This window comes from Erinaceus europaeus, chromosome 10 (genome assembly GCF_950295315.1).
Source record: "Erinaceus europaeus chromosome 10, mEriEur2.1, whole genome shotgun sequence".
Lineage (NCBI taxonomy): Eukaryota > Metazoa > Chordata > Mammalia > Eulipotyphla > Erinaceidae > Erinaceus > Erinaceus europaeus.
In genome coordinates this window covers 11149790-11165464 of record NC_080171.1, presented here as the reverse complement: position 1 = coordinate 11165464, position 15675 = coordinate 11149790, and the positions used below count along the sequence as shown (strand labels likewise).

The 15675-nt window shown below is 42.0% G+C and overlaps 1 protein-coding gene across 1 annotated transcript in view; it reads left to right on the top strand.

The window, feature by feature from the left end:
* The window catches only part of TMEFF1 (transmembrane protein with EGF like and two follistatin like domains 1), a 102779-nt gene extending 87307 nt beyond the window's left edge, over positions 1-15472 (top strand). The window contains exons 8-10 of the mRNA XM_060199090.1: positions 2253-2376; positions 8996-9154; positions 14264-15472. Of these exons, the coding sequence (XP_060055073.1) occupies positions 2253-2376; positions 8996-9154; positions 14264-14348 (368 nt within the window). The 3' untranslated portion in view covers positions 14349-15472. The remainder of the gene's footprint in view (positions 1-2252; positions 2377-8995; positions 9155-14263) is intronic.
* The last annotated feature ends 203 nt before the right edge of the window (positions 15473-15675 follow it).

Here is a 15675-nt window from a genome sequence, read left to right as displayed (position 1 = left end):
TTCCTTCTGCCATATCTAATGAGAAAAGAAAGAAAAAACAAATGGATAATGGCCACTGGGAGCAGTGAATTCATAGTGCCAGCACCAAGTCCCAGTGATAACCAAGGTGTCAGAAAAAAAAAAAAAAAGCTATTTTTGTTTTAAAAAAATCACGTTACTCGATATTTGTCATCCTCCAAATAAGCCCTCTCCCATAAAATTTCAAAATTCTTTTATTTTTTAATTTTTTTTAACTCTTTCTTATTTATTGTGGGATAGAGATAGAGAGAAATTGAGAGAGGAGAAGGGATAGAGAGGAGAAAGAGACAAACACCTGCAGCCCTGCTTCACCACTTGTGAAGCTTTCCCTCTGCAGGTGGGGGACCAGGGGCTTGAACCTGGGTCCTTGTGCACTGTGACGTGTGCTCTTAACCAGTTGTGCCACCACCTCGCCCCAAATCTCAAAATTCTTCACCTGCTCTCTTCCATTCAAGAGAAGTTCAATCTCCATGATTGGAGTAAGTTAATTTGAATTTTATTAGTGATTTACAAAATTACAAAATAACAGGGGTACAATTCCCCTCCATTCCCACCACCAGAGTTCTGCATCCCTATTCTCTCCATTGGAATCTGCAGTGGTTCTCCCAAGGTCACAGACTGACTATTATTCCTCTGTCTGTCTGTTTGTCTTATCTACTTTTCCGCCCCCCCCCCCCTTTTTTCTATGGTCCTGCCTTCTCTTCTTAAGTCACAGCTCTACCTGTCACTACTTTCTTTTTTTTAATTTATTTTTATTTTTTATTTTACTTTATTTTTTTTTTGCCTCCAGGGTTATTGCTGGGGCTCAGTGCCTGCACCATGAGTCCACTGCTATTGGAGGCGACTTTTCCCCCCTTTTGTTGCCCTTTTTGTTGTAGTCTTGTTGTTATTATTATTGTTATTGTTGATGTCATTCGTTGTTGAACAGGACAGAGAGAAATGGAGAGAGGGGGAGAGAAAGACAGACACCTGCAGACCTGCTTCACCGCCTGTGAAGCGGCTCCCCTGCAGGTGGGGAGCCGGGGGCTGGAACCCGGATCCTTATGCCAGTCCTTGCACTTTGTGCCACGTGCGCTTAACCCGCTGCGCCACCGCCCAAACCCCCCTATCGCTACTTTCTAATGCCCTTCTGTTTTCCCTCCTCTCTCTGGGTCCTGATGGAACTGGGTTTCAGAGCCCTCTAGTTATCTTCTCTCTTTCTCCCCCTCCTGGAATACTGACCAAAAATTCTTTTTGGGGTGCAGAAAGTAGGAGGTTTCTTCTTTCTTTCTCTCTCTCTCTCTCTCTCTCTTTGTAATTGCTTCTCTGTTGGTTATGGGCATTAGCAGGGCAGTCCATACCCCCAGCCTGGTTCTGTCTGTTGTAAGTGTTTTTTATTTTTTGTTTGTTTGGTTTGTATTTTAAACAGAACACTGCTCAGCTCTGGCTTATGGCGGTGCTGCGTATTGACCTGGGGTCTTGGAATTTTAGGCATAAAATTCTGTTTTTTTTTTTTTGTTTTTTTTTTGCCTCTAGGGTTATTGCTGAGGCTCAGTGCCTGCACCATAAATCCACTACTCCTGGAGGCCATTTTTTCCCTTCTGTTGCCTTGATGGTTTTATCGTTGTTGTAATTATTATTATTGATGTCATTGTTGTTGGACAGGACAGAGAGAAATGGAGAGAAGAGGGGAAGACAGGGGGAGAGAAAGACACCTGCAGACCTGCTTCACCGCCTGTGAAGCGACTCCCCTGCAGGTGGGGAGCCGGGGGCTCGAACCAGGATTCTTAAGTGGGTCCTTGGCTTTGCACCATGTGCACTTAAACTACTGCGCTACTGCCTGACCCCCTAAAATTGTTTTTTAGTAACCATTATGCTATCTCCTCAGCCCCATAAATCAAATTTTCAAAAGTCATTTCTGTATAGGAGATTGTTTTCTTAAAGAGCCGTTTTTTTTCTTCTAGAAGTATTTTTTTTAGAAACAAAGATATTTAGTTTTGTGACAGTTTTTTTTCCCCAAATACTAGAATCTCATCATCCTACAAATACTTTTAAACGTTTTGAACTTAAATCGAATATTCACTGCTTGTGTCATGCTACAACCTTGGCTTTTATCTACACCCATATGTGAAGCATTCTGTTTCTGAATCACTCAGTCGGCAGTGAATTTATTCATTGTCTCAGAACCTTTGACAAAGTCCACGGTTTTCCCTTTGCTTTTTGCTGTTTAGTGACCTGGTTTATGTTCTCTTCAGATGCTAGTGATCAAGGAGAAGATGTTTATATGGGAAACCACATGCCTTGTCCTGAAAGCCTCAGTGGCTACTGTATTCATGGAAAGTGTGAGTTCATCTACTCAACTCAGACGGCTTCTTGTAGGTAAGTATTGCTAGGGCAGAAGTGAGACATCTTTCCCATCAGTGGTCTTGCTCTATAAAGCAAGGAGACGTGGACTGACTATTATAAAAAGATACTCTTATCACAAGGACTAGTGTATGGATCCTGGTTCAAGCCCCGGCTCCCTACCTGCAGGGGAGTCGCTTCACAAGCGGTGAAGCAGGTCTGCAGGTGTCTGTCTTTTCCCCTCTCTGTTTTCCCCTCCTCTCTCCATTTCTCTCTGTTCTACCTAACAATGATGACATCAGTGACAACAATAAAAACCAACAAGGGCAACAAAGGGGAAAATAAATATTTTTTAAAAAATACTCTTTACTTGCACTTGATTGAAAAAAAAAAAAACTAAACTAGTGGTATTATCTGGAAAATCTGCCCAAAATTATGTATTAGTATCTTGAGGTTGTGAATTTACCATTATCAATGTTACTTCTTTTAACATAAAAACAAGCTATCGTCAAACACTGGTTTGGCCTGGGGGAGCAGTCTCTTTCATAAGGTGACAACATGTAACTCAAATTTATACCAGAAGAGATTTCTAAAAATAAGGGAATAGGAATGTAGATGGCAGGTGCGAGGTGGAACATGAAAAGGGTGTAAATCTTTGGCTGTCTAATTCCAGAACAGCTCTGTGATTTGTTCAGGGTCATCAGCAAGTAAGAAGTAGAGCAGAGTTCACACCGGAGCTTACGTTTCTTTCTTCTTCTAGCGTTTGCCCTTCTTCTGTAGCCAGTCAACAGCATCAGGTTGAGCCTGATGTCAAGTTTCGAGACCTCCTTTGAATCTGGAGAGGTGGCAGTCGTTGACTATGTGGGTCATAGTCTGTCTGGAGCCGCAGGGGCAGTTCGGGTCGTCTCTGGCTCCCCAGCGATGGAACATAGCGGCGCACCGGCCACGGCCTGTTCGATAGCGATTGAGGAGGGCCCAGTCATAACGTGCTAGGTCAAAGCCGGGTTGACGCTCGCAGGGGTCTGTGATGAGGTGTTTGTTCTTGACCTCAGCTGACGGCCAACTCTGTTTCCAAGAGTCTGGAACAGAGAAGTTCAGTGTAGGCGTAGGGGACCAGATTGGGTGACGAGACGTCAAGCGTTGGACAGGGTGGGCGAAGATAACCGCGTATATTGGCAGGTCTGGTCGAGCGTAGACGTGGGAAATGAACTTAGATGATGCCGCATCCCAAGGAATATCTGGCGGGGCGATGTTGCTAAGAACTGGCAGCCATGGAACCGGGGTGGAACGGATGGTTCCAGAAATGATCCTCATGGAGGAATATAATTTGGAATCGACCAAATGGACATGGGGGCTACGGAACCATCCTGGGGCGCAGTATTCTGCAGTGGAATAGCATAATGCCAGAGATGATGATCGAAGTGTGGAAGCGTAACGTTTCTTGATGCCCAGCCTCATGATCTTAGTGCTTTCTGCTGTCCCATCTCTGGCTGCTATTAGATTTGTTGCTATTACTTCAGAGCTCATGCTTTTCACCTGGTTGTTCCGGTCAGCTGCAGTGTTTCTGTTGACAAGTGGTAATTATTATTATTTTTTAATATTGATTTATTTATTTCCTTTTGTTGCCCTTTTTTTTTTTAATTCTTGTAGTTATTGTTGTCCCGTTGTTGGATAGGACAGAGAGAAATGGAGTGAGGAGGGGAAGACAGAGAGGGGGAGAGAAAAATAGACACCTGCAGACCTGCTTTACCGCCTATGAAGCGACTCCCTGCAGGTGAGGAGTCAGGGGCTCGAACCAGGATCCTTATGCCAGTCCTGGAGCTTTGCGCCACATGAGCTTAACCCGCTGCACTACCGCCCGACTCCCGACAAGCGGTAATTATTATCACCCTTTCCTTCTTGCCTCCTATGATTTGGTCAGATTTCCCTCCACGTGGCTACCCCAGCCTCCCTATCAGTCAAGACATAAAACTATGGAGAAACATACTTGTCTTTTGTTCTGTCAACAAGGAGTCAGTGAATCTAAGAAACTTTCTAAGAAATAACAGAACATGATTGGAAATCAGGTCTCCTGATCCTTCTGCTCTTTTCTTTTTGACTTTTTCTTCCTCCCTTCCTGTTATAAATAAATAAATAAATAAATAAATAAATAAATAAAACAAAGCCAAACAGAACACTGTAACATGTTAATGGTTAAATAATTCTTTGTTAAGCTTTTGCTTTTTTTTCCTGATTAAAAATTCTCTTCATTTTTTTTTTTTTGAAGGAGCTAGTTATCCTCCCTCCCCATCCTAAACTTTAAAAAGAAGTACAGCTGATTATGAGCTGAGCAGACAGCATAATGGTTATACAGAGACTTTTATACCTAGAGCTCTGAGGACCCAGGTTCAGTCCCCGGTACCACCATAAGCCAGAGCTGAGCAGTATTCTGGTGTGTGTCCTCTCTCTCTCTCCCTCTCTCTCTCCCCCCCTCTCCCCTTGTTGTTTTGTTGTTGTTCTCTTTCTCATCTTGATGGAATTTCAGATTATTTGCCCTCTTAGGATAGGATTTTTTTTTTTCTACTATACATGAGTGAGGATGTCTTGATAGTGAGGTGATCTCAGGTCATGCTGCTGTATTTTACTGACTGATAGTAAGGATGAATGGGAGAGTGTAAAAGGCTTTGGGATGACATACACCAAGCTGGCCACTTATTCACTATGGTCTTTGGAACTTTCTTAAAGTGTATAATCCTGATTTAACCTCATGTCTGTCTCCTCATGCTGTTAAAATTAAATGAGATCATATATGCCAAGTGGTTAGCAAAAACCCTGAGATTAGTATGTATTTAATAAATACACTGATATCAGTCGATCGATCAATCAGCCCCATTAGGTTACACTGATTTACTCGTCACCATGTTCCAGGTCCTGGTATAGTTGCTAAGTATTTTCCTACTTTTTAAGATGGAGTGACAGGGGCCCAGGTGGTGGCACGCATATTACAGGGCACAAGGACCTGGGTTCGAGCCCCCAGTCCCCACCTGCAGAGGGAAAGCTTCACGAGTGGTGAAGCAGGGCTGCGGGTGTCTCTCTGTCTCTCTCCCTGTCTCCCCCTTCCTCTCAGTTTCTGGCTGTCTATATCCAATAGAAATAAAGATAATTAAAAAAATTTAAATGGAGTGACAATTAACTAACTTTCCCATCTTCACAGACCACAAGTATTTCAAATAATAATAAAAAAAACCCTCTCTTTTCTGCACACTTCCAGCACCTAAAAAATTGTCGATATTGGGAATTGGGCGGGGTAGCGCAGCAGGTTAAGCACACGTGGCGCAAAGCGCAAGGACCAGCGGAGGAATCCCGGTTCGAGCCCCCGGCTTCCCACCTGCAGGGGGGTTGCTTTACAGGTGATGAAGCAGGTCTGCAGGTGTCTGTCTTTCTCTCCCCCTCTCTGTCTTCCCCTCCTCTCTCCATTTCTCTCTGTCCTGTCCAACAAGAATGACGTCAGTAACAACAACAATAACTACAACAATTAAAAACAAGGGCAACAAAAGGGAATAACTAAATAAATATTAAAAAATTGTCGATATTTGGGCTGGTGAAATAGTGTATAGGACAAAAGAATAGAGGGTGGGGAGGTCAATACCTTTATTTGTATTACGCCTACAACAGAAGTGACAACCTAGAAGTTAAGATTCCAGATATTTGGAGGGATTGACTTAAAATTCACCTGCAGAAAATAATGTCCAGGGAGGATTGCCCCAGTGAGATGGTTTCTGTATATTCTTTTTGATCTCTGATTTTAATCTTTGGCTCCAGCTTAACTGGCAGATAGCTGCTTATCTAGGCCATTGTCACATTTCCCTCTGAAAATGTTTTTATTTTAGTAAGCTTTGATTCTTGTCCATTAACCTACCATGAAAGGCACTATTTAAAAAATCCTATGAGACTTATGTATGCAACTGAAGGTATTGGTATTGTATTATTGAGGATGTTCTCTTTTAAAAATTAATTAATATGACAGGGCAGAGAGAAATTGAGAGGAGAGGGAGAGAGAAAGACAAATACTTGCAGCACTGCTTTACTGCTAGTGACGTTTCCCCCTCAAGGTGGGAAGCGGGGGCTTGAACCTAGGTCTTTGAGCACTGTTAATGTGTTCACCACTATCTGATCTTTTGAGGATGTTCGTTCTCTCTCTCTTTTAAATTTAATTATGAGAAGGGGGGGAGAGAGAGAGAAGAAGAAGAAGAGGAGGAGGAGGAGGAGACTGAGGCTGAGGCTGAGGCTGAGGCTGAGGCTGAGGCTGCTGAGCTGTTTAGAGCTCAGTATGAAGTCTAGGAACCTCTAGTCTAGAGTGGGGTTGGTGGCCTCCCATCACCCATGGCTCCCCTTTCTCCCTTTACCCAGGCTTCTTTGTTGCTGTTACTGTTATGCGTGCTTAAAACTTTTAAATAATTTATTAACGGGGCTTTAATAAATATGCTGTCCTTATATCTGTCCTTACAGTTCAGATGTTTTATTGATCAGCTGTAACTGAAGAGTGGATGATTTCTATACTTCGGTCATCTAAGTAAATCATCAAATTGTGATCAGTTCATTTTAGTGCTTTTTTTTATATTTACTTTTAATTAGAATTCAAATAATTTCTTTTTAAATTTTTAAAATTTATTTTCCCTTTTATTGCCCTTGTTGTCTTATTGTCGTAGTTCTTATTGTTGTTGTTACTGGTGTCATCGTTGTTGGACAGGACAGAGAGAAATGGAGAGAGGAGGGGAAGACAGAGAGGGGGAGAGAAAGATAGACACCTGCAGACCTGCTTCACCGCCTGTGAAGCGACTCCCCTGCAGGTGGGGAGCCGGGGGCTCGAACCGGGAACCTTAGGCCGGTCCTTGCGCTTTGCGCCACCTGCGCTTAACCCCCTTTTCATTCTTTTATTGATAGAGAAAGAGATGGGAGCAGGAGAGAGAGAGAGAGAGGGAGAGAGACACAGACATTTGCCGCACTGTTCCACTGCTTATGAAGCTTGTCCCCTGCAGGTGGGGGGACTGGGGTTTGAACCTTCGTCTTTATATATGATAATGTGCGCTCCCTACTAGGTACACCTCTGCCTTTCAAAATTGTATTTATTTAATATATGAAATTTATTTAAAGATTTTCAAAGCTTTATTTATTGAATGTGATAGGACAGAGGGAAATTGAAAGGGAAGAGGGACAGAGAAGGCAGGAAGAGAGAAACCGGCAACACTGCTTCACCCTTGTGAAGCTTCCCTTGTGCAGGTGGGGCCAGGGACATGAACCTGGGTCCTTGTGCATGGTCACGTGTCCACTTCATCAGGGTTGCCACTGCTGAGCCCCGAAAAGTGTCTTAAGCATAATTTAGTCTTATGTTTAAAGAACTATAAATATTTGATGTATTTATTGAATAGTTCCATTACCAAGTAGCTAGCCTAAGGTATAACATTAAATATAGAAAAGTGGAAATTCACTAAAATGTATACTACACCTAATTTATAATTGTTGTCAATAGAAACATTGCTGATCTGTCTCAGAACAAAGACTATATATTTTTTTAATTTTTAAAAAATTACTATCTTTGTTTATTTATTGGATAGAGACAGCCAGAAATTGAGAGGGAAGGGGGAGATAGAGAGGGAGGCAGAGACAGAGAGACACCTGCAGCCCTACTTTGCCACTTATGAAGCTTTCCCCCTGCAGGTGGGGACTGGGGGCTTGAACCCAGGTCCTTGTGTAATGTTTGCACTCAAGGGGGCCGGGTGGTAGTACACCTGTTACACATTACAGTACTCAAGGACCTGTCTCCCTATCTCTCCCCCTTTCTGTCTTCCCCTCCTCTCTCCATTTCTCTCTGTCCTATCTAACAACAATGACATCAATAATAACTACAATAATAAAAAAGGGCAACAAAAGGGAATAAATAAATAAATAAAATAAAATCAGAGTTTTTAAAAATAGATTACACAAAGTATACAGGTAATAATGTGTCTTTGGACTATCTCATGAAGGCAGGGGTGAGGCTTTGTTCATCGGTTTTGCTTTGATTTTCGTATTTTAAACCGGAGGACTGCTCAGTTCTGACTCACGGTGTGGTCAGGGATTGAACCTGGGAACTGACTGCCTCAAGCACGAGTGTCTGCTGCCTAGCCACAATACAATCTCCCCGCCCCCCATTTCTCTATTTAATAAATAAGTATATCAGAGAATAGATCATCACTGTAAAACAGAGACATAATATTCTATTCATTAATCCCCTAATTAAAAAAAAATCATTTGAGGCCGGGTGGTGGCACACCTGGTTGAGCTCATGTTTTTACTTATTTATTATTTTTATTTTTTTATTCTCTATTTATTTACTGGCTAGAGACAGAGAGAAATGGAGAGGAAGGGGGAGAACCCAGGTCCTTGTGCATTGTGACATGCACTTCGTCAGGGGCGCCACTGCCCGGTCCTGGCTGCTCTTCAGCGGCTGTTCTGGGTCAATAGAAAACTGTCAAGTCGACCGACCTATAGACACAGGGCATCTCACTCCTCAGGTCGTAGGAGGGTGCCTGATTTTTCTGCTTAGAGCCTTTGGTATTTGTAATTTAAAAACTGAGAACTATTGAAATATACAATCCTGACAGTAGTTTTTTTTTTTTCTTCTCCCCCTTTTCAGATGTGAGTCTGGTTACACTGGACAGTACTGTGAAAAGACAGACTTCAGTATTCTCTACGTAGTGCCGAGTAGGCAAAAGCTCACGCACGTGCTTATCGCCGCGATTATCGGAGCCGTCCAGATCGCCATTATCGTGGCGATCGTCATGTGCATAACACGGTAGGTGATGCTGGAAATGCTACCTTTAAAGCAGGGTGTGTGACTGTCATTAAAGGAGAACCTTGACATCATCAGTGCTCAAGATTGAAGTCTCCTAGTCAGACACACACACACACACACACACACACACACACACACACACACACATTGATCGATTGATTGATTCTGGGACCAGTTCCTCAAGATTTCCATGTGAATTGTTGATTCTCTTAGGGATGCAAGCCCCCACCCTATCTTGCTTCTTTAGAATGTGGCAGGGAGTCGGGCGGTAGGGCAACGGGTTAAGCGCAGGTGGTGCGAAGTGCAAGGACCAGCATAAGGATCCCGGTTCGAGCCCCCGGCTCCCCACCTGCAGGGGAGTCGCTTCACAGGCGGTGAAGCAGGTCTGCAGGTGTCTGTCTTTCTCTCCCCCTCTCTGTCTTCCCCTCCTCTCTCCATTTCTCTCTGTCCTATCCAACAATGACATCAATAATAACTACAACAATAAAAAACAACAAGGGCAACAAAAGGGAAAGTAAATAAATAAATAAATATAAAGAAAATTTGAAAAAAGAGGAAAAGAAAAGTAATGTGGCAAGGACTCAGTCCCAGGACCACACTGTTCTCTCTACCTGCAGACAAGAAGGAACAAGAGAATTTTTAGTGCATCGAGGGATCTAGGCATGCCAGATCTTTATGATGCCTTTTTTTATTTTTATTTTTCCTTATTGGGGGATTAATGGTTTTCACAGTCAACAGTAAAATACAATAGTTTGTACATGCATAACTTTTCCCAGTTTTCCACATAACAGTTCATCCCCCACTAGGTCCTCCTCTGCCAACAGGTTCCAAGACCTGAACTCTCCCCCTACTCCAGTCCTTTCCTTTGGTGCATTCGACTCCACTTTTGAAGAATGTAATGTTTCTGGTATGGTCAGCACATAGAAGAGCTGGGGGCGGGGCACGCGGTAGCGCAGCAGATTAAGCGCACGTGGCACAAAACGCAAGGACCAGCATAAGGATCCCGGTTGGAGCCCCCGGCTCCTCACCTGCAGGGGAGTCGCTTCACAGGTGGTGAAGCAGGTCTGTAGGTGTCTGTCTTTCTCTCCCCCTCTCTGTCTTCCCCTCCTCTCTCCATTTCTCTCTGTTCTGTCTAACAATGATGACATCAGTAACAACAATAATAATTACTACAACAACAAGGGCAACAAAAAAGGAAAAAAAGTCAAATTAAAAAAAATTAAGTGTTAAAAAAAAAAAGAGCTATGCAGGCATTTTTATATGCCCTGAAAAGATACAAGTCATTTTGTGTCCTAAAAACATGTCCTAAGAAAGAAAATAAGGAATCAAAACTTAAGGAAAAGTGCATTTCTGCTATTGCTTGATTTTATAATACTACAATGATAAGCAATGAAACTTCAAAATAACTAAACCCACCGGTCCTAAATTAAAGGAATTCAAGTCCAGTTGGTATAAAGTTGATGCTTTCAGGCTGAATGGAAATAGATTATTAGGTCAGAACTAAACTGAACTTTAGGCAAGTCAAAGCATATCAAATATGTCTTGTCTTTATGCTTCTCAGACTCCTGCTTGCTTTTCTGCCTGCCTTCTCCCACCCCCCCACCCCCCAAGGTTTGGTTCAGAAACCCCACAAGCAGCATCTCCACACTCTTCTGCCTTCTGAGCCTCTAGAGGATTAGCTATCTAGTCCAGACATTGGCAAGGCCATAATGAATTTATGGATTTTTCTATCCAGGGTCTGGATAGAAGCCCAGCTTTCAACAGTTTCAGCCATCTGGATCCGAAATGACACATCTAAAAATGATGAAAAAATGCTCTCTGAGTAACAGATAGTTTAACAAAACTCAAGCGCTCGAGTCAGTGGACCTTATTCCACAGGACAGATGATCCACCTAAGGCAAGACTGTCGAGTATGAAATTGGACTGTAGAGTAAAGCAGGGACATCATGGTATCAAAAATGACAGCAATAGAGAAGAGAGAGAGAAAATACCTAACAGCAGGTTGCCTGTCGGCATTCCATGTAGACTCAAAGGATAAGTGATTTGCTTGTGGTCGTCCGATCAGTTAGTGGAGCTGCCTGGATTTGGATCTACTATGTCCAGTCCCCAAGCCATGCCTCTTTCCACTGAGTCATGAAGAGGAGGCTCCTTCTTGTGTTACTTCTTGGGAAATAACATTTGCTGATGATGAGGTTTACCTGGAAGCAAGTTTCAGACTGGATTTTGTAGCATTTCAAGCGTTCTGAGTATGTGAGGGACTCAGTGTTAAACTGTTTATTTATTTATTTATTCCTTTATTTGTTGCCTTTGTTGTTTTATTGTTGTAGTTATTATTGTTGGAGAGGACAGAGAGAAATGGAGAGAGGAGGGGAAGACAGAGGGGGAGAGAAAGACAGACACCTGCAGACCTGCTTCACCGCCTGTGAAGCAACTCCCCTGCAGGTGGGGAGCCGGGGCTTCACACCGGGATCCTTACACGGGTCCTTGTGCTTTGCGCTACATGTACTTAACCCACTGCACTACCGCCCAACTTCCATTGTAAACCCTTTTTAAAAAATTTTTTTTAATCTTTATTTATTTTATAGAGGTAGCAAGAAATTGAGAGGAAAGGGGATATGTAGAGACAGACACCTGCAGACCTGCTTCACCACTTGTGAAGCTTTCCCCCTGCAGGTGGGGCGGGGCCAGGGCTTAAACCCAGGTCCTTGAGCATTGTAATATGTGCGCTCAACCAGGTGTGACAACACCCAGCCCCTGCAAAACATTTTTTTCCTCTCTTTTTTTTTAATGTTTTTTTTTTAAATTGTTGTAGTTATTGTTGTTGTTGGATAGGACAGAGAGAAATGGAGAGAGGAGGGGTAGACAGAGAGGGGGGAGAGAGAAAGACACTGCAGACCTGCTTCACCGCTTATGAAGTGACTCCCCTGCAGGTGGAGAGCCAGGGTCTCGAACCGGGATTCTTATGCCAGTCTTTGTGCTTTGTGCCACCTGCGCTTAACCTGCTGTGCTACCGCCCGACTTCCTGTAAACTGTTTTTTAAGGCCTTAATCTGAGTTAGAGGAGGGAAGGTCATGTGAAGTAGGGGAGATCACTTAGGGCATAATTGGGATAGAGCAGGAATGGAATAACACGTAAGTGTGAAGGTCAAAGACAAAAAGAAATACAGTGAAGGGAAGATTCATGAAGACTGTGATCTTACAGATCAAAGGACGTTAGAGCAGCTTTTGAGTTTGACACCTTCAGGCCAGAAAAGTAAAGAAACTGAAGCCCCCAGTTGGGAGATGCCTTGCTGACTACCCAGAGGTAGTGAAGCCCTTTCCCAGATCCTAATCCAGACTCTTAGTGTGCGGTCACTCTCAGTGACTCAATGAAACTTCCACAGCAGGTAGTTTTCAAGGAAGTGTCCTGCAGTTTTTACCCCAGGTTAATCTGCTTGCCTTCACACTTAGACATTATAGTCTATTTTTAATTGTGTTCTTTTGTCTTCACTGCCCTCTCCATGACCGAAGGGTCGTTTTATTGACTTTAATACCTGTTTCTCTTTGAGACTTTTTTTCTTTATCTCTTCCCACCCCCTCCCTCTCCTTTCCCTTTCCCCTCCTCCATCTTCACCCCTCTCCTTCCCTGCCCCCTTCCCTTCCTTCTTCCCTTTTTATTTCCTCCCTTTGCTTCCCCTTTCTTCCCCTTCCTTCCTTCCTTCCTTCCTTCCTTCCTTCCTTCCTTCCTTCCTTCCTTCCTTCCTTCCTTCCTTTCTTTCTTTCTTTCTTTCTTTCTTTCTTTCTTTCTTTCTTCTCCTCCTCTTATTCCTCCTCCTCCTTTTCTATCTTCCCAGCCCAGGATTTCACCACCACCCACCCCGCTTTGGTATTTTCTCTGATACAATGTCTTGCTATGTTGAATTTAAAATATCACAGTGATGAACTTGGGCGTGACTCCATAACATTTTTAGGAGAGCCTCTCCCACACAGTCCATTATGGGACAGCTGTTCACTTACCCCACCTTGACCATTACATGTCAGGAATCTTCTTTTAAAAAGTTGTTCCCGTTAACCCATTTATCAAGACTGCATGAGCGAACTTTTCTTCTTTTTCTTCTTTTTTTTTTTTTTACTTAGTCCTCTGTCATGTTTTTAGATTCATAGAATGTTAGATTGGCAAAACCCTGAAATGTATTCTTTAAAATGTCTTCCAAACCACTTTATCATATTAGATGAAAAGAACCTTGGCCCCATGAAATTGAAACTTTTCCAAAGGCCATGCTGAGTTATTGACAGTTAAAGAGTTTTGATTTCCTTCCTTCCTTCCTTCCTTCCTTCCTTCCTTCCTTCCTTCCTTCCTTCCTTCATGATTACTCTTTCAACTGATTGCCTTTTGAACATGAAATGGGAATTATTTCCAGCATTGTCTCACACAAAACACCCAAGGTATTTTCATGAGGAATAGTGAGATAAAATTTGTGAAGACAATATATATTTTGAAAAAATGATATCAAGGTTGTTTTTTTTTAATTTTTTATATTTATTTATTTTCCCTTTTGTTGCCCTTGTTTTTTATTGTTGTTATTATTGTTGTTGTCATTAGGATAGAGAGAAATAGAAAGAGGAGGGGAGACAGAGAGAGGGAGAGAAAGATAGACACCTGCAGACCTGCTTCACCACTTGTGAAGTGACTCCCTTGCAGGTGGGGAGTTGGGGGCTCGAACCGGGATCCTTGCTCCAGTCCATGTGCTTAACCCGCTGTGCTATTGCCGGACCCCCTGGCCAGAACCCTTTTGACTGTTAGGGGTTTGTATGTTGTCATCACTGTGACTTACGATGTGCCAGGCTAGAGGAAGGGCAGGGGTTCCCCTTAGGGCTGCAAGTGCGGCAGAATAGACCCTGGTAATCGGCTCCGATTCTACCCACAATTGCTGAAGCTCTCACCTCCCAGGGAAGATGATGTTTGGATGTCTTGATTCTCCCTTTGTCTTGCATCAGATAGGACCCCGTGTCCTTTTCCTGTGACCACTTGCGAGCTGGCTTTATATAGTGAACTATATAGAACTATATAGGAAACATTTGAAATATCGTAAACAAATTGCTGATTGTTCCCCTTTTCTAAACTCCACAGAAAATGCCCTAAAAACAATAGAGGCCGAAGACAGAAGCAAAACCTAGGTCATTTTACTTCAGATACATCATCCAGGATGGTTTAAACTGATAACTTTTATATGTACACTGGCCATGTGATGTACATTTATTATGTCTTTTTTTAAAGAATGGAAGTATTTATTTCAGAGGCCTTATTTTTGGACATTTTTAGTGTAGTACTGTTGTCTTGTAGTTAGAATATTCAACTACAGCAGTTTTGGACTGTTAACTAGCCTTTTATGTTTTTAAATACTGAAATTGATTTCACAAAATTTGTACCACATGGTAATTACACTACTTCTTTACCCATGGAATGTAATATTTTTGCAAAGATGAACCACTTCACAAACAGTTAAAAATTCATACCCCCTTCTTTCACAATGAACACAGCAGATGACCAAGCATGAACTAAAGGTAAAGATGTTTACAGATCACTTTTCTTACAAAAAAAAAAAAAATCTAGAAGACACTTTGTTTAAATAGACATTTACATGTTTTTTGAGATTTAGTAACTGATTTTTTAGACACCACCTATCGCATGAATTGTAAAGCTATATGTGTTAGATGTGAAATATTTATAAACTGTATGGACTGAGATTTGACTATTTCTCTCTTTAAAAATTCTGATAATCCAAAAGTTTCTGGTAGCAGTGACGGAGCAGATCATTGAAAAAAGGTAGACTTAGGTATTGTAAAAAGAGTCTGTTTAACAGAAAGACTAAAATCAAACGTATTCTAAGTAAAGCTGCTTTAATACACATCCATTTTAAAGAAGATATTTGTTTTAACATAAATAACACATCATATTCGTGTTTGTGAATAAACTGCAAAAACACTTGCTGATTGGTGCTCTTGAAGTGAGCTTAAAAATTATCTGAGACCTCTACCCAAATTTGTCTTGTAGTAATAGCTGTACTAATAGAACGTAGCTGTTTAAAGATCAGAAGTGTGAGTAGAATGTATTCAGCTGCTTAACATGTTTAAATATTCAGAAGTATGCATGTAGAATTTGAGAATATGTTTAAAATTAAATATTAATTTTAATATTTGGTTTGGAAAAGCATGGTATAATATAATGTTTTCACCATGTGGCCTCTGGCGTGTTTATTTACTACATTCTTGGAGATTGACCTGTCAGTGAATTCAGTATATGAATAAGATCTCAATTAAAAATTACCCTTTGCTTTGACATTACTTCTTGCAATGAATTAAAGATAAATGCTTCTTCACCCCATTTCTGGAGTTTACCATGAGGCCATTTGGCTTTTAGATCTAATATTAGTAACATGTTGGCTTTGGTGAAAATTTTTTTTTAAGCCGTCCCCTCCTACCACAGTCCTATTTGAGTCCCTTAGTCGGTCAGCAAGCATGTTTGGAACCATCCCCAGTGCT